At 40.3% G+C, this 25,403-nt stretch overlaps 1 protein-coding gene across 1 annotated transcript in view; it reads left to right on the top strand.

The window, feature by feature from the left end:
• tmem232 (transmembrane protein 232) overlaps nt 1-25,403 on the top strand; it is a 44,344-nt gene that overhangs the window by 13,409 nt on the left and 5,532 nt on the right. Inside the window, exons 5-12 of the mRNA XM_055633216.1 lie at nt 335-492; nt 1,204-1,303; nt 6,786-6,955; nt 7,575-7,726; nt 11,410-11,536; nt 13,551-13,764; nt 18,105-18,277; nt 23,165-23,409. Of these exons, the coding sequence (XP_055489191.1) occupies nt 335-492; nt 1,204-1,303; nt 6,786-6,955; nt 7,575-7,726; nt 11,410-11,536; nt 13,551-13,764; nt 18,105-18,277; nt 23,165-23,409 (1,339 nt within the window). The remainder of the gene's footprint in view (nt 1-334; nt 493-1,203; nt 1,304-6,785; nt 6,956-7,574; nt 7,727-11,409; nt 11,537-13,550; nt 13,765-18,104; nt 18,278-23,164; nt 23,410-25,403) is intronic.

The raw sequence follows: 25,403 nt of genomic DNA on the forward strand, positions 1-25,403 counted from the left end.
AAAGCCTTGACTGACTATTGGCCAAAATAGGTGCAAAAAAATCTAGAACCATATAATTGCCCTGAATTTTTGGACTTGTAAATTTCATTCATGGGGTTCCAGTCATAAAATAGATGGACAAAAAAACCTGGACAAATGTTTTAGTTTCCATATCGACCACAGCATCTATTTTGAATTTAATATCTTTGATTATGATCAAATCTAATATTTAATAAAATAGATATTTTGCTAAAGATAATATGTTTAATGAAAAAGTAACACAAACAGTTAGATTAATCTATGCTGATTGAGCTCTATCTGATTTGTTACTAATAGAGTTATTTTATTTCTCAAGAGGCTTTGGACATTCTCTTGATTTCTTTGGACCATGCACCATTGCATCCAGACCAAATTCCAGTTTTATTCTTCCTTGCGGAATCAATCTTGTACTGGATTTGTACGGATGCAGTGAAGCAATCATATCTCTACACCTGTGAAGTCAAGATAACAAAGGTACTTTGTTAAGTTAAATATCACCTAGTCTTTAAACACATAAGCATAACAAGATGGGAAGACACTTTGAGGCCACAAAATAGATTGATGTTTTAAATTATATTTTTAAAATGTTGAAGCTTTTGGTGCTTTTCAAGGGTCCAACACGTCCTTCCATGTAAATTAAACATGGAAAATACTGGAAACACACTGAGCAGGTCAGGTAGAAAGGGAAACAGATGACTTTTTGGGTCTGAGGTCCTTCGTCAGGATTTCATCAGTCACTACCTGTATTTCCACAGGGAATGCCTGAACCTGCTGACTGTCTCTGGCATTTTCTCTATATTGTGTCAGATTTTCAACATCAGCATTTTGTTTTAGTTTTGACCCAGTAATTTGCCTGTAATACTTCCAATTCTGTAAATGTGGTCATCGTGGTGTGGTTTGCACTACATTGGGAAAACCAAATGCAAATTGGACCACCACGTTACAGAGTATCACCGGGTCAGTCCACAAACAATATTATTTCAGATTTTATTTCAGATTTCCAGCATCTATGGTTATTGGTTTTAATTTTCAGGTTTCAATAAAACATTTACAAAATAGAACTATAGTCAATTTTGATTTTACCTTACAAATTTAAATCTTTATACCTAAACTATTTTTGACGTTAAAAGTACATGATATGGTTTATAATATTTAGAAATTATATTTGTTTTGTTCTTTCAATAGGTTGGATTTATCACATTTCTAAGATTGTTTATCTTTCACCTTGCTGGATTTATAAGACCTTTTGAACAATGTCAATGTCGTCTTCGTAATTACTTAAAAGGTATGCATGTGATTAAGAGAAAATAGTTTACAAAGCCCTTGTGGCTAAAGGGATCTTTACTTTGGCCCTTGTGGCTAAAGGGATCAGGGGGTATGGAGAGAAGGCAGGTGCAGGATACTGAGTTGGATGATCAGCCATGATCATATTGAATGGTGGTGCAGGCTCGAAGGGCCGAATAGCCTACTCCTGCACCTATTTTCTATGTTTCTATGTTTCTAAATATCAAGATGCAGTATTTTTGATTAATCTATAGTGCATTCAGAAAGTATTCAGACCCCTTCACTTTTCCACATGTTCTTATGTTACAGCCTTATTCTAAAATGGATTAAACTTTTTTTAAATCATCAATCCACACGCAATACCTCATAATAAAAAAGCGAAAAAAGGTGATCAGAAAGTTTTACAAAGTAATTAAAAATAAATAATTGAAATATGACATTTACATAAGTATTCAGACCCTTTGCTCAGTACTTTGTTAAGGCACCTTTGGCAGCGATTACAGCCTCAAGGCTTCTTGGGTATGACGCTGCAAGCTTGGCACACCTGTATTTGGGTAATTTCTCCCATTCTTCACTGCAGATGCTCTCAAGCTCAAGTCAGATTGGATGGGGAGTGTCGATGCACAGCTATGTTCAGCTCCCTCCAGAGATGTTTGATCGGGTTCAAGTTCGGGCTCTGGCTGGGCCACTCAAGAACATTCACAAACTTGTCACGATACCACTCCTGTGTTCTCTTGGCTGTGTGCTTAGGGTTGTCGCCCTGTTTGAAGATGAACCTCTGCCCCAGTCTGAGGTCCACAACGTTCTGGAGCAGGTTTTCATCAAGGATCTCTCTGTACTTTGCTCCATTCATCTTTCCCTCTATCCTGACTAGTCTCCCAGTTCCTGCCACTGAAAACATCCCCACAGCATGATACTGCCACCACCATGCTTCACCGTAGGTATGGTATTGGCCAGGTGATGAGCGGTGCCTGGTTTCCTCCAGACATGATGCCTGGCATTCAGGCCAAAGTGTTCAATCTTGGTTTCATCAGCCAAGAGCACCAGAGAAAACAACCCTTGTGGCAAACTCCAAGTGGGATGTCATGTGCCCTTGACTGAGGAGTGGCTTCTCCCATCTCCACAGAGGAACTCTGGCGCTTTACCAGAGTGACCATTGGGTTCTTGGTCAACTCCCTGAACAAGGCCCTTCTGCCCCGATTGCTCAGTTTAGCCGGGTGGCCAACTATGAAGAGTCCTGGTGGTTCCAAAGTTCCTTTGTCTTCATGGCTTGGTTTTTGCTCTGACATGCACTGTCAACTGTGGGACCTTATATAGACAGGTGTGTGCCTTTCCGAATCATGTCGAATCAATTTAATTTAGCATTGGTGGACTCCAATCAAGTTGTAGAAACATCTCAATGATAATCAATGGAAAGAGGATAAACCTCAGCTTAATGTTGAGTGGCATAGCAAATACTTATGTAAATGTGATATTTCAGTTATTTCTTTTTAATTACTTTGCAAAAATGTCTATACACTGGTTTTCATTCCTTCATTCTGGGGTATTGTGTGTAGATTAATGATAAAACAAAATGAATTTAATCCATTTTAAAATAAAGCTGTAACGTAACAAAATGTGGAAAAAGTGAAGGGGGAAAGAGAAGAGGGGTCAGGTTTTTATTGTTGATATAAAATTGGAGAATTCAATGTTCATACCATTGTGTTGTAAGCTACCCAAATGGAATATGGGGTGCTGTTCCTCCAGTTTGCGTTCACTCTGTAAATGAAGGAGGCCCAGGAGAGAAATATAGAAAATAGGTGCAGGAGTAGGCCATAGGCCTGCACTGCCATTCAATATGATCATGGCTGATCATCCAACTCAGTATCCTGTACCTGCCTTCTCTCCATACCCCCTGATCCCTTTAGCCACAAGGGCCACATCTAACTCCCTCTTAAATATAGCCAATGAACTGGCCTCAACTACCTTCTGTGGCAGAGAATTCCAGAGATTCACCACTCTCTGTGTGAAAAATGTTTTCCTCATCTCGGTCCTAAAAGATTTACCCCTTATCCTTAAACTGTGACCCCTTGTTCTGGACATCCCCAACATCGGGAACAATCTTCCTGCATCTAGCCTGTCCAACCCCTTAAGAATTTTGTACGTTTCTATAAGATCCCCCCTCAATCTTCTAAATTCTAGCGAGTACAAGCCGAGTCTATCCAGTCTTTCTTCATATGAAAGTCCTGACATCCCAGGAATCAGTCTGGCAAACCTTCAGTATGGGGACGGGAAGAGGAGCTAAAATAGTTAGCAACTGGGAAATCCAGTGGGCCTTGGCAGAGTGAGCTCAAGTGTTCAGCAAAACGGTCGCCAAGTCTAATTTCAGATAAACCACAACAACAAAAAAGATAGTCTGAAGAAGGGTTTCGGCCCGAAACGTTGCCTATTTCCTTCGCTCCACAGATGCTGCTGCACCCGCTGAGTTTCTCCAGCTTTTTTGTGTACCAACAAACAAGATACATATGGAAACAGAAAGATGGAGCTACATCTTTGGAGAGAGAGAAGATAAAAGAGGGCTATCTGAACATTAAATACATTATTGTCTCAAGGATTGTATCGTACCCAGATGAAATATTAGGCATTCAGAGCTATGCAAGAGAACAGAGGAACAATCAAAGTGGGAGTGGAATAGAAAAAAGAGTTAACAGAATACTGGAAGCTCAGGACCCCTAGTGGACAGAGTGGAGATGTTCTGCAAGATGATTACCCAATCTGCGTTTGGTTTCTCCAGTATAGTGGAAACAACATTATGCTTTTGGCATTTCCTATCCTTGTTTTGGATTTCCAGTTTTTTGCTCCCTGATCACTTACACTGATTTTTGCTATTGAACACTACGCAGATAGAGGATGTAGAATACAAAAAGAACTTGGTTATTTGGTTATTCCACCATTGACAAAATGGGCTGAGATCAGACGGACATTATTACAAAATTGGGTATACTGTATTCGAAAAGGTGGACAAAATAATAACATCAAAAGGTTAGGCTGGGTAGAATTCAAAAAAGCACAAATGTGAGAGATAATTTAAAAATAAATTAGGGACAGATGTAAAGGAAGTGGTGTTATAATGGTGGCCGATTGGGAAAGGGGGAGATGCAGCGAGACCTGGGTGTCATGGTACACCAGTCATTGAAGGTAGGCATGCAGGTGCAGCAGGCAGTAAAGAAAGCGAATGGTATGTTAGCTTTCATTGCTAAAGGATTTGAGTATAGAAGCAGAGAGGTTCTACTGCAGTTGTACAGGGTCTTGGTGAGACCACACCTGGAGTATTGCGTACAGTTTTGGTCTCCAAATCTGAGGAAGGACATTATTGCCATAGAGGGAGTGCAGAGACGGTTCACCAGACTGATTCCTGGGATGTCAGGACTGTCTTATGAAGAAAGACTGGATAGACTTGGTTTATACTCTCTAGAATTTAGAAGATTGAGAGGGGATCTTATAGAAACTTACAAAATTCTTAAGGGGTTGGACAGGCTAGATGCAGGAAGATTGTTCCCGATGTTAGGGAAGTCCAGGACAAGGGGTCACAGCTTAAGGATAAAGGGGAAATCCTTTAAAAACCGAGATGAGAAGAACTTTTTTTCACACAGAGAGTGGTGAATCTCTGGAACTCTCTGCCACAGAGGGTAGTTGAGGCCAGTTCATTGGCTATATTTAAGAGGGAGTTAGATGTGGCCCTTGTGGCTAAGGGGATCAGGGGGTATGGAGAGAAGGCAGGTACGGGATACTGAGTTGAATGATCAGCCATGATCATATTGAATGGCGGTGCAGGCTCGAAGGGCTGAATGGCCTACTCCTGCACCTAATTTCTATGTTTCTATGTTTCTATAAGAAGGAAGGGGGATTTGGATGATGTTGTTAACAAGGAAGCAGCTGCAAATGGCTTGAGTGCAACGGAGACCCATAAAATAAAGAAGTCCATAGATGTAGTAACATCCATATGACATAACAACATTGACGAGTCGGTCATTAATTTAGCTCGTTTGTTGAAGAGATAAGGAAACAGGATTAACAAGTTCAGAGAGCAAGTGTAGTTGAAATGAAGAATGCTGACTGAGAGGAGGAAGAGAAATAATGTAGTAATGAGTTCAGGGCAGGATTTAAGGGCATTAGATAAGATGCATTTCCAAAGAGATGGGAGAGCTGGAACACTGATGAGTTTGTTGGAGGAAAAAAAACCTGAACAATGTGTCAGTGATGCTGCTGCAAACAAGATTTTCATTGTACTATACCTCGCCATATCTGTGCATAATGGCAATAAGCTCAGCCTGGCACTTCCTTGTTGTAACATTGAATCAAAGTCGGCCTTTAATCTTGATGACAGTAGACCAAAGTATATGTCCAGTTCTGAGCTTCTAAATTGTGCAAATATTAATCTTGTTCCATTAATCGGGGCGTCTTTTAATGAATGAGATTCCATTATGATCCCTTCTGGCAGTGAAGTTCATTTGTACTACCCAGTAGTAGATCTCTTAATATGAAGGTGGATTATGCTCTTCACAAGGACTTCACAAACTACACAAACCAGACTGATTCCTGGGATATCAGGACTTTCATATGAAGAAAGACTGGATAGACTCAGCTTGTATTCGCTATAATTTAGAAGATTGAGGGGGGATCTCACAGAAACTTACAAAATTCTTAAAGGGTTGGACAGGCTAGATGCAGGAAGATTGTTCCCGATGATGGGGAAGTCCAGAACAAGGGGTCACAGTTTAAGGATAAAGGGGAAATCTTTTAGGACTGAGATGAGAAAATCATTTTTCACACAGAGAGTGGTGAATCTCTGGAATTCTCTGCCACAGAAGGTAGTTGAGGTCAGTTCATTGGCTACATTTAAGAGGGAGTTAGATGTGGCACTTGTGGCTAAAGGGATCAGGGGGTATGGAGAGAAGGCAGGGACAGGATACTGAGTTGGATGATCAGCCATGATCATATTGAATGGCAGTGCAGGCTCGAAGGGCCGAATGGCCTACTCCTGCACCTATTTTCTATGTTTCTATGTTTACTCCTGCAATGACCTTTTTTATGGCAACATGTGCTGGCACAGCATTAACATTCTCTATAAAGCTAATAACTAGATTCTCACATTTTAAATGTGTGGATTTCATTATTTGATTTTATAAATTTTTCATTATTAGTTTAATAATTTGGAAGCTGATTGGTCACACAAATAAAGCAGAAGAGGAGGGTGTATTATTTTGGAAAAAAATGTTGACAAATCTAGCTTAACTTTTGATATGTGTACTGGAATTATTTGTATACAAAAAAGCACTGCTCCAATGGATGCTAATGCAATGTAGTACAACATAAATAAATAGATTGGTGAGTCCAGGCCCAATAATATTGCTTAGTCAGTAATCCATATTACTTTGTCAAGAACCCATCCCAATTCCATTGATGATAAAATATCTGATGTCAAAAACTATCATTATTTTTAGGTCTCCCAGAGTGTGAACCTTGTTATCGATCCTATCCGAGTGTTCTGCTGGATATTCACTTCATCATTAGCTCAGGAGAAATCATCTGTGGTTCTCAGATACCAACTGAAGAACATGCTCATGAGAGTAGTGTTTCAAATGAGGAACCAAACAAAAATACCTGTGGACAGGTGAGGAAAATTGAATATGGTTCAAGCCATATTGAGGGAAAAATTAATAACTCCAACAATTCTGAGAAAATTACAGAAATATTCGCATTATCCCACATCCACGGTAATGTTTGGAGAAATACCATTGAAATCACCAGAGAAAGAGTGCTATCGTCATTGTTCTGTAATTTCCTTGGTCCTTAGTTATGCTTGGATAATGATTAAGCAACATTTTAAAAATCGTATGACCATAGAAATCGCAGAGAACAATATTATTTGATAGGTAGGCACAAAATGCTGGAGTAACTCAGCGGGACAGGCAGCATCTCTGGAGAGAAGGAATGGGTGACGTTTCGGGTCGAGACCCTTGTTCAGATATAAATATAATCTGACTGTCGGTTTGCTGAATTCAAATTCCTATCATAACTATGTCAATCTATTTACTGTTTCCTTGAATTATACAAAATTGCTCACTGTAACTATCAATTTATTTTGTTTGTTTTTAAACTAAAGGAGGTTAGCAACAAGTATAACATCACTGGAATTGTAATTGGATTAAGAACATCACTGGAATTGTAATAACTTTTACAAAATGTTCCTTTTCTGCCTCTGTTAAAAAAATGACTGTCAATCTCCTCAGCAAATAGATGAGCCCACACTGAAAACATGTAACATCAGCCCAGTCCTAAGAGAATGCCTTATGGTTTGGATTTGCGTAAAGCATAATATTCAAATCATAGATGATGTTCTGAAAAATCTTTTCCTAAAGGAACAACTCTGTAAGGCAAACTGGTAGGTTTCATTTTTAAAACATTGGATTTGTTTTCAAATGTCATTAAACAAAAGGTGATGTGTATCAGAGAAACAAAATTACTGCTGACGGATTTATATTCATTAAGATTTCCACATAGTCTTATTTGACAGATTAGAAAGGAAAATTTGAAAAGCAAAAAACTACAAATATTGTAAAGCTGAAATAAAAACATGAAATGCTGGAACTACTCAGGTCAGGCAGACAGGATATATGGAGACAGAAACCGGTTTCTCATTTCAGATTGGTGGCATTATCATACAGAGTATCATTGAGATTTTTGGCACATGAGACCATCAGTGACCTGCTGGGAGATCTGCCATGAAGACTAATCCTACTTTTCACCTTTTAGACCCTGGCCTTGCAGTAACTTGGAATGGGAGAATCCAAATTAGTCCCTCAAGCAAAAGTGCCCTCAGATCAATACTCTAAGTATGAATATGCATTCCATAACCTCATTCCTCTTACAATATGCTTACTAGTCCTTGGTTCTCACAGTATTCAAAATCTCTTTATGCATTCCATAATGTGCATTAACCATATAACAATTATAGCACAGAAACAGGCCATCTCGGCCCTATAAGTCCGTGCCGAACACTTATTTTCCCCTAGTCCCATCTACCTGCACTCAGACCATAACCCTCCATTCCTTTCCCATCTATATACCTATCCAATTTATTTTTAAATTATAAAATCGAACCTGCCTCCTCCACTTCCACTGGAAGCTCATTCCACACAGCTACCATTCTCTGAGTAAAGAAGTTCCCCCTCATGTTACCCCTAAACTTCTGTCCCTTAATTCCGAAGTCATGTCCTCTTGTTTGAATCTTCCCTACTCTCAATGGGGAAAAGCTTATCCACGTCAACTCTGTCTATCCCTCTCATCATTTTAAAAACCTCTATCAAGTCCCCCCTCAACCTTCTGCCCTCCAGAGAATAAAGACCTAACTTGTTCAACCTTTCTCTGTAACTTAGTTGTTGAAACCCAGGCAACATTCTAGTAAATCTCCTCTGTACTCTCTCTATTTTGTTGGCATCCTTCCTATAATTGGGCGACCAAAATTGTACACCATACTCCAGAATTGGTCTCACCAATGCCTTGTACAATTTTAACATTACATCCCAACTTCTATACTCAATGCTCTGATTTATAAAGGCTAGCATACCATAACTTCATTCCTTTTACAGTATACTCACTAGATCTTGGTTCTCACAGTATTCAAAATATCTTTAAAAGCTCAATCAAATCACCTCTCAACCTTTGAAATCAATGATTCCTGCAAGATGTGGTGCCTGGAAAGACTCGCTATATTCCAAATGGGAATGAATCTATGTTTTAGATTCAGATTCAGATTCAGATTCAATTTTAATTGTCATTGTCAGTGTACAGTACAGAGACAACTAAATGCATTTAGCATCTCCCTTGAAGAGCGACATAGCAAACGATTTGAATAAATAATAATAAGTGTCCTTCAGGGGGGGGGGGGGGGGGTGATTGGCGGTCACCGAGGTATTGAGTAGACAGCCGCCGGGAAGAAGCTGTTCCTCGACCTGCTGGTTCGGCAACGGAGAGACCTGTAGTGCCTCCCGGATGGTAGGAGGGTAAACAGTCCATGGTTGGGGTGAGAGGTTTTATAACATTTAGTCACTTCAGTATATTAGGTATTAAGACCAAGATTCCATTATCCTTTGTATATATTTTCTAAACCATTTTAATTATTTATGTATATGGCCTGCATCTATTTGGACCTTGATAGATTTTAACTTTTAGAATGCACTAAATGCTGTACTTTCTGTGTCCAAAAAATGCGATCTCCCATTTGCCACAATTCTTTTCCTGTTCGCTCTTTTATTAACATCTCTTATGGGCCTGTCCCACTTAGGCGATTTTTTAGGCAACTGTCATCCTCTCCACATTCACTCTATGCAAGCCTTTCACTATTCGGTACGTTAGTTATTTAATTCTGTACTGCTTCCATGGGCAGAGTTGTATACACATTTTCAATAAATCACTTAAATACTGTAAATGGTGTAAGACGGTGTGGCGGTCCCTGGAGATTAGGCCACTCCTTGGGTCACCCCCCTCGGCTCTTGAGGGACAGGGATGGTTGTCTGCCCACGCAGTTTCCCGGCTCCAGCTCGGGGTGATCTGTGTGTTTTGCCATGCTTCATCAAAGGACTTCTGAACCCATTTTCTGACCTCGTCCAGGCCACTACAACGGCCATAAAAGTTCAACTCCGCGGCCTGGGGCGGTCGAAGCTGCCACCCTCCAGTCCAGCGGACGCAGCTGTTGTTGCGGGAGCTCCGTAGAACAGGTCACCAAACTGTGACCTGCGAGCTCCCGACGATGTCGTCCACTGGGCCCACGGCCGATCCTCTGATATCATATATCGTTATCCCTGCACTCAGCTCATTTCTGAGCCAATCAACGAATTGTTTTTCTTTCTATATGCTGCAACTTTAAATAACAGTTTCATATGAGGGACATTATCAAATGCCTTCAAGAATATCCATAGATGTTCCACTAACCATGTATATTCCTCAAGTTTGTCATTCATAACTCTTCTTTATAAGTCCACGCGGATCTCTCTGATGAACTGAAATTGTTCAGTTGGTTAAGAACACCATTCCCAATATTCACCTGTAATCTCCCAAAAACAAGTTACATTTTTAGGTTGCACCATTTCAAATGTCTATCCAACGTTAATTACATTGAGAGCTTCTGGCTCCAGCACCCTTTAAAGTATCAGCTATAAATCTTGTTTCTACTCTAATTTATGATTCATGGTTACTGGCCACTCTGCCAAGGGAAATATTTCCATCAACTCTCTAACACCATTATAACTTATACAATTCAATTAAATCTCTCCTCAGCCTTCTCTACTGCAAAGAAGACAACTTCAGCTCATCCACCTTTACCCTACAGCTAAAACTAGGAACATTCCAGCATTTGTACACTCTGTCATTACCTCCACAGAACATCAACAGTGATTCTCATTAATTATCATTACTACCACCTCAAATCTTAATTAGTAAGACCCAATTTTTCCTTGGGAAAGCCATGCTAAATGCTTTTTTAAATTATACTTCTTACATAGAAACATAGAAACATAGAAATAGGTGCAGGAGTAGGCCATTCGGCCCTTCGAGCCTGCACTGCCATTCGATATGATCATGGTTGATCATCCAACTCAGTATCCCGCACCTGCCTTCTCTCCATACTCTCTGATCCCTTTAGCCACAAGGGCCACATCTAACTCCCTCTTAAATATAGCCAATGAACTGGCCTCAACTACCTTCTGTGGCAGAGAATTCCACAGATTCACCACACTCTGTGTAAAAAATGATTTTCTCATCTCGGTCCTAAAAGACTTCCCTCTTATTCTTAAACTGTGACCCCTAGTTCTGGACTTCCCCAACATCTTTCTAAATGATTAATATTGTCCCTGAGAACTTTCTTCTCAACCAACTTTATATTTATTTATTTTAATTTGTATTCTTTTAAATTATTGCAACCAGTATAACTTATGAAATGATGCAATACAAAAGCATTGTACAGTTTTTAATATTTGTCACTGCACCTATTATAAAACAAAAAAAAAAAAACAAAGGTATGATAACCATGCAAATAAATGATGATAATATCTTGATTTTCTTTTCCAGGATTGATTCTGCACTTGGTTTACTACTTCTTGGTGAAAGTGCCAAAATAAACATGGCTTGTTTGAAAGCTTTGAAAGAGCTGGGTATAAATCTTGTAACACATTTCAGTGTTCCCAACTTAAAGGAGGTAAAGTTACATTCTGTCAATGCAAATTATTACAAACCATTCTTCTAAGAAATGTTTCCATAAATGTTCCACTGCTGGAAATCTGAAATAAATCAGAAGTTAGAAAAACTGAGCAAGGTGACATTTCTGGACATCGTTGACCTAAAACACAAACTCTATTTCTCTTGTCACCAAATCTGTTGGGTTTCAATAGTATTTTATGTTCTATTGCAGAAAACTTTCCTTCTATAAAGGTTAACTATAGAAACACTAAGCTGCAATTGTTCTCATGAGCAACTTCTGCCAGAGAGTGTGAACCCTACCCTTCTTCACAAATAATAACCTTAGCAGTTTTGCTGTTACTTTAAAAAATAATTCTGCACAAAAAAATTGTGTATTTTTAGTTCTGAGCCTCTTTTAAAATAATGGTATTTGTTTAATAATGTTTCTCAATGTTCCAATGAAATATATCATTTGACATATCTCCGTGTTAAATTTAGCCAGTCATTCATATTCCCATTTCACTATTATCATCATCTCTTGGTAATCTTTTTTTGGCAGCCACATTGTTTACTACATTCTTATATTGCAGATTTTGAATTATTCCTAAGCCCTAATCGTGATTTGGCATCAGAATTGGGGAATTTCTTCCAGTCTGAATACAATTCACTGACAGATTCTTTGGCCAATGTTGTACGTGTTGTTACATCATTCCCAGATTTAAGATTGCTTCCAGTCACATGATGCAAGAAGCACAACGAAGAAAAATGTTCACTTGTACACATTTCACAAATTCCTTACCCACATTACTCCTTAAACTAATTTCTCTCTTGCACCCACACTCATACCATTGTTATCTCTAGAGTTTACTATTTCAGTGTTTTCCCGATCAGCCTTTCACTTTCCACTTAATTTGAACAGGGTTCATACAATTTTCTGTTGCCCATTTTATTGCAAGCATAGTTTCTTTCATCTCTCACCCTTTTGGGGGCCTTGGCTTTCATGCCTTGACTTTAGTCTTCTTTATTTCCAAATCTCTTTTGTTTTGTCCTCCCCTCCCTCTGACATTTTCTCTAACCCTACACCGTTCAAGATGGTTACAGGCTTACATTTCTGGCCTTTTGTGTATCCTCAGTTTGAACCATTCTACTATTGGCAGCCTAGATCCTAAGCTACCACATTGCCTTCTTAAACACCTCAGGCTCCCTTCCGAATATTGCTTAAAATGTCTGATTGAACTCATGATTGTCAAATTTAGTAGATAGTCAAATTTGTTTTGAGACACTGCAGAATTGAAATATTTTACAATGTTAAAGATTAAATAAATAAAGGTGGTAGTGAAGCCCTTTTGGCTTGTGTTATAACTCTGTCTATGTCTCACTGGTTATTATCTTGATATCACAATCAAGTTGCTTGAGCTTTCCAAATAATTTGAAAATTTACTCCTCAGCCAACCCTGTTCTAAATGGATTTGCATGCACAAAGTGTGCTACAAAGAAATGGATTATTTTACCCTGTTCAATAGAATCACATTATTATTGAGCAATGTAACTCAATTATTTTTGTTGCTATTATTATCAACAATAAGGCCCAGCTGGTAAAGCTGCAGTCTCACAGCGGCATGGACCTGTTGGCTGTGTGGAGTTTGAGTGTTCTCCCTATTATCATGTGGGCTTCCTCTGGGTGCTCTGCTTTCCTCCCACATCCCAAAGACGTGCGGTTTTGTAGGTTAATTGCCCTCTGTCAATTCCCTCTGGTGTATAGAACGGATGAAATGCAGAAATGGATCATGTGGAATCTTGACTAGGCATCTGCAGCTGAGATATGGTGGAGAGTGATCTCTCACACACCATCAAATGTGGAAACATTACAACGTTGGTGCTTTACATTTCAAAGAAAACTCAGAACTAGTGTGAACGGGTGATCAATGGTCAGCTGGTTTCCATGCTGTATCTTTCAATAATCAATCAATCAATCAATCAATCAATTATACAGGATAAGAATTTGAAACTAACATGTTGTATTTTAATTCTAGGAAAATGTGAGTCCAGATATACATGTTTGGCCCTTGCAGCTAAATCAGCTATACTGTTGTATATTGGGGGACATCTGCCTCCATGGCAGTACGTCAGAAATCCAAAAAGCTGCTCTAACCGGGAGCGAGGTTCCATCAAAGTCAACCAACAAGACCTATAAACCAGGATTAATTGAACTGCTACAAATCCGGTTGGCAGCAACAGCAGAAGATGGTAAAGTATAGAAACATAGAAACATAGAAATTAGGTGCAGGAGTAGGCCATTCGGCCCTTCGAGCCTGCACCGCCATTCAATATGATCATGGCTGATCATCCAACTCAGTATCCTGTACCTGCCTTCTCTCCATACCCTCTGATCCCCTTGGCCACAAGGGCCACATCTAACTCCCTCTTAAATATAGCCAATGAACTGGCCTCAACTACCCTCTGTGGCAGAGAGTTCCAGAGATTCACCACTCTCTGTGTGAAAAAAGTTCTCCTCATCTCGATTTTAAAGGATTTCCCCCCCCTTATCCTTAAGCTGTGACCCCTTGTCCTGGACTTCCCCAACATCGGGAACAATCTTCCTGCATCTAGCCTGTCCAACCCCTTAAGAATTTTGTAAGTTTCTATAAGATCCCCTCTCAATCTCCTAAATTCTAGAGAGTATAAACCAAGTCTATCCAGTCTTTCTTCATAAGACAGTCCTGACATCCCAGGAATCAGTCTGGTGAACCTTCTCTGCACTCCCTCTATGGCAATAATGTCCTTCCTCAGATTTGGAGACCAAAACTGTACGCAATACTCCAGGTGTGGTCTCACCAAGACCCTGTACAACTGCAGTAGAACCTCCCTGCTCCTATACTCAAATCCTCTTGCTATGAAAGCCAACATACCATTCGCTTTCTTTACTGCCTGCTGCACCTGCATGCCTACCTTCAATGACTGGTGTACCATGAGACCCAGGTCTCGCTGCATCTCCCCCTTTCCCAATCGGCCACCATGAGAATGAAATGCAAATTAGGATTTTAAGATTTAAAATTGAGAGTGAAATACCAGAATATGTGATTATACTGCATTTACTTTTCTGGCATTTATATATTTAAAACTGCTTTGCTATCCAGTTTATCTAAAACTTTGCATTTATTGCTATCCGTAGATATTTCTGGAGGCTTTTGAGTCCGAGGTTCCTATCATTATACTGTTCTCCAGAGGGATCTGTGGCATGTTAATAGATTAAAGGGCCTGTCCCATTTGACCGTCATTCGTGCGCCATTTACGCGACCTGCTAGCGTGTGGGTAGCGCGTGGGTAGCGCGGGACGGGCTCATGGAGGGATGTGGAGGAGTGTGGAGTGGCGTGGAGGAGTGTGGATTTCGTTCCACACAAAACCTTCGCTCGTCACCAGCCTGTCACGTAACTGACGGCCAAAGTGGGACAGGCCCAAGACCCTGGCCCGGCACAACGTCTCACCTCCAACAGCAGCAGAAGCAGGCAAACGATCGCCGAGCTCGGCCTGGGGCTCACGGCCGTTGTGGATATGGATCCGCCCCCACTCCCACTCCCAGAGCGGGGCCAAGACGATTGAAGATGTACACAAAATGCAGGAGTAACTCAGCGGGACCAGCAACATCTCCGGAGAGAAGCAATGGATGACGTTTCGGGTCAAGACCCTTCTTCAGACTGAAGAGGAGTCTCGACCCGAAACATCATCCATTCCTTCTCTCCAGAGATGCTGCCGGTCCCGCTGAGTTACTCCTGTATTTTGTGTCTATCTTCAAATGACGTCACGCGCTCCAGACGGCTGTGCGGGCGCATGATGACGCCCGTGACCATCGCGCGTCAGTCACTACCGGCCTGTCGCGTAAATGACGGCCAAGTGGGACAGGCCCTTAATTGACATCAAGAATTCAAAACAATGAGTCCCCTTTTTTGGATACTAAGCATGCAGAAATTGATCGGGTGAAATCATGACTAGGCATCTGCAGCTGAGATATGGTGGAGCATCTGATCTTTTCCACATCAAATGTGGAAACATTACATGTTTGACACTTCACATTTCACACTTCGTGCCCTAACTAAACCACCCAAATTGAGAAAATGACTGTCATGTGACAATACCTGCAGAGACCTGAGAGAAAGTGTCTCTATTCTGAATAGCACACAATATCTGACAGCTTCATTTTGCTATGTGCAAGAGATTTAAAAGCTCATACAGACTGAAACATTCTAGCCTGGCACCCTTGAGGCATCACTGGTGTCGGATCATAGAAAATGTCCCAGATAATCTCTAACTGAGCAGAACTGTCTTTTTAATATAGACACTTCCCAGGCCACACAATGGGTCTGAGAAACTGTATGTAACACAAGTTTCTGTAAATCGGAAACATTGTTGACTGAGATTGCAAAAGTTGCACTAGTAGGCTAATTAGCCACAGATTAGTACAGATCTTAGTTAATTTTAATTCTTGCATAGATCTAAGTTAAAATTAGTTCATTAGTATAGATCTCCACCGCAGATTGAAAACATGCTGCACCACAGAATGTTGGTCTGGAGAGTTTAAACCTACATTTTAAAATTCATGATTATTTTGTCCATCAATCATTATAGAATTTTATTTTCTCAGCTTCATTGCACCATGTTGCAGACTGTGCTTCTTTGATCATCCTGCATCTTATGGTATAGATCATAGAAAATAGGTGCAGGAGTAGGCCATTCGGCCCTTCGAGCCTGCACCGCCATTATATGATGGTGATCCCAACTCAGTGACATGCCTTCCTCCATACCCCCTGATCCCCTTAGACAACCATATGGTGATATAGCCAATGAACTGGCCTCTACCCTCTGTGGCAGAGAGTTCAGAGATTCACCAATCTCTGTGTGAAAAAGTTCTCTCATCTCGGTTTTAAAGGATCTCCCTTATCCTTAAGCTGTGACCCCTTGTCCTGGACTTCCCCAACATAAGATCCCCACTCAATCCCTAAATTCCATATCCAGTCTTTCTTCATTTGATCCAGGAATCAGTCTGAACTGCCATATGGATTTTCCTCAAATATTGACATACATACCTCCATCAGGATACAACCATTGGTGATGCCTGCGTCCCTGAGACTACTCTCTGACAATAACTCTGCATTCCAAGCTCTAAAGGTTGTTCTCTCACTCTCTCACTCACACAATCCCTCACTTTCATAGCTGCCTTTTATGCATCAGAGACTGCCATATGGATTTTAAATATTTGATAATTTCCCAGAGAACAGCATGACAATAACATGCATTCCAAGCTCTAAAGGTTGTTTCTATCATAACTTTTTTGAGGGAGGAAATACGTTAAATGCTTACCCTTTGTTGCAGTATTCCCAAACTGATGCTAACATTACACACAATGAGGTTTTAAATGCTTTTATCTAGTTTCTAAGCAGCCATATCTTAAATCTTCAGATTGAACTTAAATGTAAGGAAGTTGTAAGCTCCATTCTTATGATGCTGAATACTGGGTCAGGAGGTCTGCTGTAGATCACATAACACTGTCATGAGATTTGGGGGTAAGTTAGTTAGGTTCTCCAAGTCACCAACCCACTGAGTCCTTAAACTGTTTCCTGTCTCCTCTGGATCTACTTGTGTCTCCATATTTAAGTCAAGGCCACTCCATCTTGATGAAAGATCATCAATCTGAAGCATTCCCTGATTATGACCCTTGACATTTGGATAATGTCCCAGCCATCAGTCAGACCCTTAACTTGATCAGCTCTCCAGTAGAAATTGATTTAAAAAAATTATAATGACATTTTAACAGTATCTTGCCGATGTCCCCGTCTTGAAAATTTGATTTCAGCTCTTTGTACGCTTTCCTCCAGCCTCTCAACTCCCCAAGAATATTACATTTCTCATTTCTGAAACGTCAATAATATCAATGATTACTTTCAAGTTCATCTATTCATGCTGGTCACGCAGTCTATAAAATCTGTTGTGTTCATCTCCATCATCATGGGGTTAGTTATACTGTGAAAGACCTGTGGCAGAAAACAACTGATCAGTTTTGTGGGGCTACACCCTTGCACTGTCTCTTTGCCTGATATATATTACATTCTACATTAACCCATTCAGCATTAGTCCATGAAAAATAAACTAAATTGATTATGGCATCTATTCAAATTATGATTGTTTGCATTCCAAAGCGGTTTAATGGTTTCAGTTTCACGATTTCACTTAAATTGTCACTTCCATGCCCTGAAAAGTAATATTCCTTATTATAGATTCACATTTATGTTAGCAAAGATGGATTTCTGTTCTTACTGCGTGATTTAATGGAATCTAAAAGCAATTAATTTCCTTCTAACATGTTATCATTTATTAGCATTTTATGCACGTAAATAATGCATCCTTTTTACTAGTTATACTTTGTACTTGGGACTTTTAGTGATTTGGACACAAATCCTGTACATTTAAAAATGCTCTATCAAAATGCCAGGTTTTATCATTAAGATGCAGATTTATTTTTCTTGTATCCTGCAATCACATTGCACATCACAAACATCATTGGAAGCAAAGGGAATAAATAATTTATCTTGCAGATCACAGCTGGTGGGTTCGCTATGGAGCATCATACAGTTTGGGAAAAATCTGTCATCTTCTTTATGGTGACAGAAGTCGAGAAGGCATAAGGAATGCTGCTTGGAAAGCTCTACAGAAACATCAAACCGTGGAGCAAGACACTCGAGTGCTTGCAGCCATTAAAGTAGCTGAGGTAATTTCAGGTCAAAAGTCAAGAGTGCTGTATTGTCATTTGTTCTGAAATGGAACAATGAAATTCTTAATTTGAGCAGCACAACAGTTATATATAGTCACACAGAGAGTGGTGAATCTCTGGAACTCTCTGCCGCAGAGGGTAGTCGAGGCCAGTTCATTGGCTATATTTAAGAGGGAGTTAGATGTGGCCCTTGTGGCTAAGGGGATCGGAGGGTATGGAGAGAAGGCAGGTACGGGATACTGAGTTGGATGATCAGCCATGATCATGTTGAATGGCGGTGCAGGCTCGAAGGGCCGAATGGCCTACTCCTGCACCTAATTTCTATGTAATCTGTAATCACCATAATAAGCAACAAAAAAATCCAGCATTATATATATATATATATAAAACAAACATATTTGAGTCTGCTTCAATGGGGGTAACTCAAAAGCTTGCCTTACATTCAGACAGATGTAAATCTGCATAATATTGAGCTCCATCTGCCATAATTTACCAATATTATTTGCATTACTTTGAAAGTTCTTGTTTACTATTATATTGGTCCAATGACCCTGCCCATAATTATCAAGTGCACATTCTCCATCCAACACATTGGAACATTTGTTCCAGAGGGTAACTACTCTAGAATCGAAAGTAGTTCAATGTGATGGCGAGTACTAGAAATACTCAGCAGGCCAGGCAGTATCTGTGGAGAGTGAAACAAAGTTAACATTGGGAATAGACACAAAATGCTGGAGTAACTTAGCGGGTCAGGCAGCACCTCTGGAGAAAAGGAATAGGTGACGTTTCGGGTCGAGACCCTTCATCAGAGATTGGAACATGTTTACTGGAATGAGAAAAAGCAAATGTATTTTAAGTTGCAAAGAGGATGAGAGAATAAAGGAAATATGGTGGAGATCAAGCTTACCCCGGTGACCTAATGCTTTCAGAGTCAAATAGTTGATAGATAAATAAGGGCAGTTAGAAAGACAATTTAAAAAACCCCACAGAAAATGCTAAAATTACCCAGCAGATCAGATGGCATTTATGGAGAGAGAAAAACTGAGTTCATATAAATGATCTTGCATCAGAATACAAGCAGGAAAAGCCAATAATTTGAAACTCCTGTGCTCAATATAACGTCCACAGGTATTCAATAAGTCTTGGCAGTAGATGAGGCGCTGTTCCTCAAACTTGTACTGATCTTTGTAGAACCAATGTAGGTCAATGTCAGAGATGGAGTGGAATGAAGAATTAAAGTGACAGGTGACTGAAAATCCTGTGCCTTGAATAGTGATCCACTCAATCTTCATTTGTTTTCTCCAGTGTAAAGACCACCTCATTGTGTGGTATGAATGCAGCACACTAAACTGTAAGAAACGCAAGTAAATTGTTGATTCACTTGGAAGGGTTCTCAGGTGGTGGGACTGGACGAGGCAAAGGCAGCAGTTTCATCTCCTCTGGCTTCCCGTCTTCCTCAGCTCATTCAGCATTGTGGAGGACCATTTATTTGATGATTACATGATCTGCACTTCCATTTCCACTCCCCTTCTCAAGCCAATTTCCCATCTAACCGGCAATGCACTTTTAGAAATAGTCCATCTAACAGAATATAAAGATGGCAATAGATAATGTTTCCACTAGTGGGAGGGTCTAGGCGCAGAGGGCACAACCTCAGAAATAAAAGAGGTACATTTAGAAAGGAGATCTGTGGAATTCATTGAACAGTTTGAATGAATTATTTGGAAGCCGAGTTATTAGGTATTTTTAAAGTGGAGATTCACAGGTTCTTTATTAGTAAAAGTGTCAAAGGTTATGGGGATTGAGAGGGAGAGATAGATCAACCATGATAGAATTGCGGAGTAGACTCAATGGGCCAAATGGCCTAATTCTGCTACTATGATTTATTAACTTATAAAGGTGTTATTTTAAGGTTGGCAAGTTGTATCCAGTGGGTTACCAAAAGGATCAGAACAAAGGCATCAAAAAGGCAAGCTATGAAAAGGGCACAGTCTGCAAAAAATATATAAATAAAGTAAATAATCGAAATAATTAGTAGGTGGTTGTTACAACCTTTGATGGAGGAATGGTAAATCAGGATTGAAATGCTCAGGATGGTGCAGCGGTAGAGTTGCTGCCTTACAGCGCCAGAGACCCGCGTTCGATCTTGACTCCGGGTGATGTCTGTATGGAGTTTGTTCGTTCTTCCCGTGACCGCATAGGTTTTCTCTGAGATCTTCGGTTTCCTCCCACACTCCAAAAATGGACAGGTTTTCGGTTAATTGGTTTTGTATAAATGTAAATTGTCTCTAGTGTGTGTAGGATAATGTATCGGATGCGGGGACCGCTGCTCGGTGTGGACTCGATGGGCCGAATGGCCTGTCTCTGCGCTGTATCTCTAAACTAAACTAAAAAAGAAGCCTCAGAATGGTGCTGTGTAAGAGATCTGGGGGCCCTCATTGATGAAACTTGGAAATTCACCATGCAGATAAGCAAGAAACCAGGGCAGTAATTGGAGCATTCGGTATTATTGCAAGAGGAATGGCATACAACATTAATAAATGGGGTGTATAGGGGAGTTGTAGGTTATAGGGAACAGTCAGGAAAGTGGAGTTGATGCCAAGATTGGATTGGCCATGATCCATTGAGAGGCGAGGAGGCTCAAAATTACCCTCCTGCTCATATTTATTATGTTCTTAATTGTTGACCCAACCAGTATCCCACATTTATCAGGCTTCTGATCTAGTCAGTTCCCCGCACTAACATCTCAAATGCAGCCTCTGTTGCAGGTGTCACACTTCCCTTTCAACAGTGTCCAATTCCTTGAACTACATTTGTTTGCATCATTGTGCACACTTCGGAAACTATCGGCAGGCTGTTTGATAACCATAATCCATATCTAATACAGCACAATTTCTAGGCATGCCCATTTTGGTCATGTTTGTTGAAGAATAACTATTAGCCACTATATTGGCAGTTTCCCAAAACATTTTCACTTAGGAAGACACAAACAATCTCCCAGATGTACTGGAGGACAGAGGATCTAAGGGAGTAGAGGAACTGAAAGAAATATTCGAGGATTAGGCGAGAAATAGTATTGGGTAGGCTAATGGGACTGAAAGATGCTAAATCCCCTGGACCTGATGGTCTGCAGCCCAGGGTCCTCAGGGAGGTGGCTCTAGAAATAGTGGACGCATTGGTGATCATTTTCCAATGTTCAATAGATTCAGGATCAGTTCCTGTGGATTGGAGGATAGCTAATGTTATCCCACTTTTCAAGAAAGGAGCAAGAGAGAAAACGAAGAATTACAGACCAGTTAGCCTGACTTCGGTGGTGGGAAAGATACTGGAGTCAATTATTAAAGAGGTAATAATGGGGCATTTGGATAGCAGTAAAAGGATTAGCTCAAGTCAACATGGATTTATGAAAGAGAAGTCATGCTTGACTAATCCTCTGGAATTTTTTGAGGATATGACAAGTAAAATGGATGAAGGGGTGCCAGTGGATGTAGTGTATCTGGCACCCCTTCTTTGGAAGACTTTCAGAAAGCCTTTGATAAGGTCCCGCAAGGGAGACTGGTGACTAAAATGAGAGCACATGGTATTGGGGGTAGGGTGTTGACATGGATAGAAAATTGGTTGGTAGACCGGAAGCAAAGAGTAGGAGTAAATGGGTCCTTTTCAGAATGGCAGGCAGTGGTGAGTGGAGTGCCGCAAGGCTCGGTGTTGGGGCCGCAACTTTACCATATCAAGCGCTGTCTGCGCTGTCTGCGGAGGGCGCTCAGCAAAAGGACTGCTCTCACCCCAACCATGGACTGTTTACCCTGACCATCCGGGAGGCGCTTTTCTCCGTTGCCGAATGGCAGCTTCTTCCCGGCGGCTGTCACTCTACTCAACAACGTACCTCGGTGACTGCCAATCCCCCCCCCCCCGGACACTTATTATTATTTATTCAAATCGTTTGCTATGTCGCTCTTCCAGGGAGATGCTAAATGCATTTCGTTGTCTGTACTGTACACTGACAATGACAATTAAAATTGAATCTGAATCTGAATCTGATATATATTAATGATTTGGAAGAGGGAGTTAGGAGCAACACTAGCAAGTTTGCAGTTGACACAAAGCTGGGTGGCAGTGTGATGTGTGAAGAGGATGTTAGGAGGTTGCAGGGTGACCTGGACAGGTTTAGTGAGTGGGCAGATGCGTGGCAGATGCAGTATAATATAGATAAATTTGAGGTTATCCACTTTGGCGGCAAAAACAAGGGGGCAGATTATTATCTCAATGGGGTTAGGTTAGGTATGGGGGAGGTGCAGCGAGACCTGGGCGCCCTTGTACACCAGTCACTGAAAGTTGGCTTACAGCGGGCAGTGAAGAAAGCTAATGGAATGTTATGAGCAATCAACCTAATCTTTATCGTTGATTCACTTCAACCACTGAAAGATTTATGATATAATATGTAAAGAATGTAAGGTGTTTTGAATATGCCTTCAATTAGAAGTCTATATACTGATTCCCTTTCTAAGAGCGTTTCTGAACACCAGCCTGTACCCGGCTGACTCACCCACTTGTGTTATGATCCTGGAATGAACCAGCTAATTCAAACAGGTTGAAAAAGTTATGAGAGTGACTTTTGACTACATGCCATGAAAAATATTCTATGCAGTCAATGAGTCTCAATTATAAATAACTACTGAATAAGATTTTTTTTTAAAGTGTAATTCAGTATTATAGGGCCTTCCCGTTTGTCTGTCCCAATGGATGTGGGAGAGCTGCAGAAACCAAGGTCATAAATAATTAAAATTGCCGTATCTTTATTTTTGAGACCTTATTTGGTACTATTTGTACACGGATGATGCTTATCCATGTTTCACTTAACTCGTATTGGCATCCTTATTTTCCCAGGCAGAATTAAATGGTCCAATAAATCCTTTCATTAATACAAACCTTAAGACTTCATCTCTCAAGCAATCAGTATCATTTTGCACTCTGGGTTGGCGAATTGCAAGTGTTTTGTCTCAGCTTTGCCTGCCTCCAGTAGTTCCTTACATTCCTTTGCCTCGATTGTTGCCACAAAGACCCACTGGTCCCAGACCCCCACTTAAGAGAAAAGAGAATGTCAACAAAAGACTTGTACGTCTTCCCCTCAGGTAAGTACAAATTTTATACAATGATTTAGAAATCTGATAATAAAAATAAAACTCCATTATTTCACATCAGTAGTTGTGTTAAGTCACAATTAGGAACTGAAAGTATTGGATGGGCAAAGACTGACACAATTTTCTTTCTTTAAAACTTCCTTGACATGCCTTAAACATCCCAACATTTACTATGGCCATTATGTGATGGGAGACAGAAGAAGACACAATGGAATCAGGATGTAAAATGCTCATAAATGCTTAATATGCCATTTAAGAGGCTTTTAGAGAGACACATTAATATTCAGTGAATGAAGGGATACGGATCATGTGCAGCAGAGGAGATTAGCTTAACTTGGCATCATATTTGGACGAAGGGTTTGCTCCTGTGCTGTACTGTTCTATGTTCCAAATATAGATGTCATATACATCACAAGAGTTGTTGGCAGGAATTTACAAAGGAAGACAAAAGTGAGAACAATTTTTGAGAATAACACTAGATTCAGGAGGTGGCCAATTGCAAGTTATTGAGTTGCCCAGTCAAACATTAAATCTTGAGAATGAATCATCAAGGATTGTACCTGCAATCAGCATCACCAAGGACATGATTTGGAAATTATTATTGATGGAAACCAATGAAAAAATTATTGGATTGATTAAGATTCAGAAAAGAAGTAAAACTGTTAGGAATCCTTCCAAAGTTATCATGAAATTACAACAAAATATAAACAATTATTTAGAGTTTAGATAGACAGCACGGAAACCAGGTCCTTCAGCCCACACTGACCAGCTATCACCCCATGAACTAACACTAACCTACACATTAGGGACAATTTTACCGAAGCCAATTCACTTACAAACCTATATGTCAATGGAGTGTGGGAGGAAATCAGAATACCCAGACAAAACCCATGCGGTGACAGGGAGAACATACAAACTCCGCACTGTCAGCACCTGTAGTCGGGATCAAATCCGGGTCTCTGGTGCTGTAAGGCAGCAACTCTACCCGTGCGCCACTGTGATGCCCCAGTTCCTTTTCCTACAGATGCTGCTCAACCCACTGAGTTCCTTCAGCAGATAGTTTGGTGTTGTAGAATACTAAAGTGGTTAGCTAATACATTGACACAATCTTTATGTCATGACTATTATGTCGACGAGATTGTTTTTGCTCAGGGAAATCAATAGCGATTTAAGCTGGAAAAAACAGGCCATCTAGAGCCCAAGGACAGTTCAAGATCATGGAATATCTCCAATTTGTTGCAATCCTTATCCACATTTATAGTGTCTCAAATCGTCTGTCTAATTACTTTTGAGGGTCTTTGGAGATTCAGCCAGGAGTGATCCTACCAGATGTACAATAGTCAAGATGACAAAAGCCTCAATCAGAACATTTTCCCCAGGGTGGAATTGTGAAGGATTAGAGGGTATAGCTTTAAGATGACAGAGGCAAAGTTTAAACAAGATACGTGGAATAGGTTTTTGTTTACACAGACAATGGGGGTGCCTGAAATATGTTGCCAGGGTGGTGGTGGATGCAGATACAATAGTGGCATTGAAGAAGATTTTAGATAAGCATGTGTATATGTAAGGAATGGAGAAATATTGACCATGTGAGGCAGAGGAGATTAGATTACCTTGGTATCATGTCCTATATGTCTCATTAGTCACCTCAGCTTCATGGCACTGCAGAAGAGAACTGTTTAAAGCAGTCACTAATGTGCATATGTTGATTAAATAGAAATTAGTTTATTCTGATATCTGAAAATATTCTATAAAGTTATTTTTAACATTAATGAAAAGGCACTTCCTGATTCTCCCATTAAATGGTCAGTGTATAAGCAGCTATTAAAGAAAAAACCCATCCCCATGTTTCCTCGGTGTGCGGCAGTTTTGGACTTGCTCCCACTCTCCCCAAACAGAACAAGGATAGAGTTCCCCTGGTCCTTCCCTTTCTCCCCACCAGACTCCGCATCCAACACATCATGTTCCGACATTTCCGTCACTTC

Source organism: Leucoraja erinacea, chromosome 3 (assembly GCF_028641065.1).
Source record: "Leucoraja erinacea ecotype New England chromosome 3, Leri_hhj_1, whole genome shotgun sequence".
NCBI classification, from domain to species: Eukaryota; Metazoa; Chordata; class Chondrichthyes; order Rajiformes; family Rajidae; genus Leucoraja; species Leucoraja erinaceus.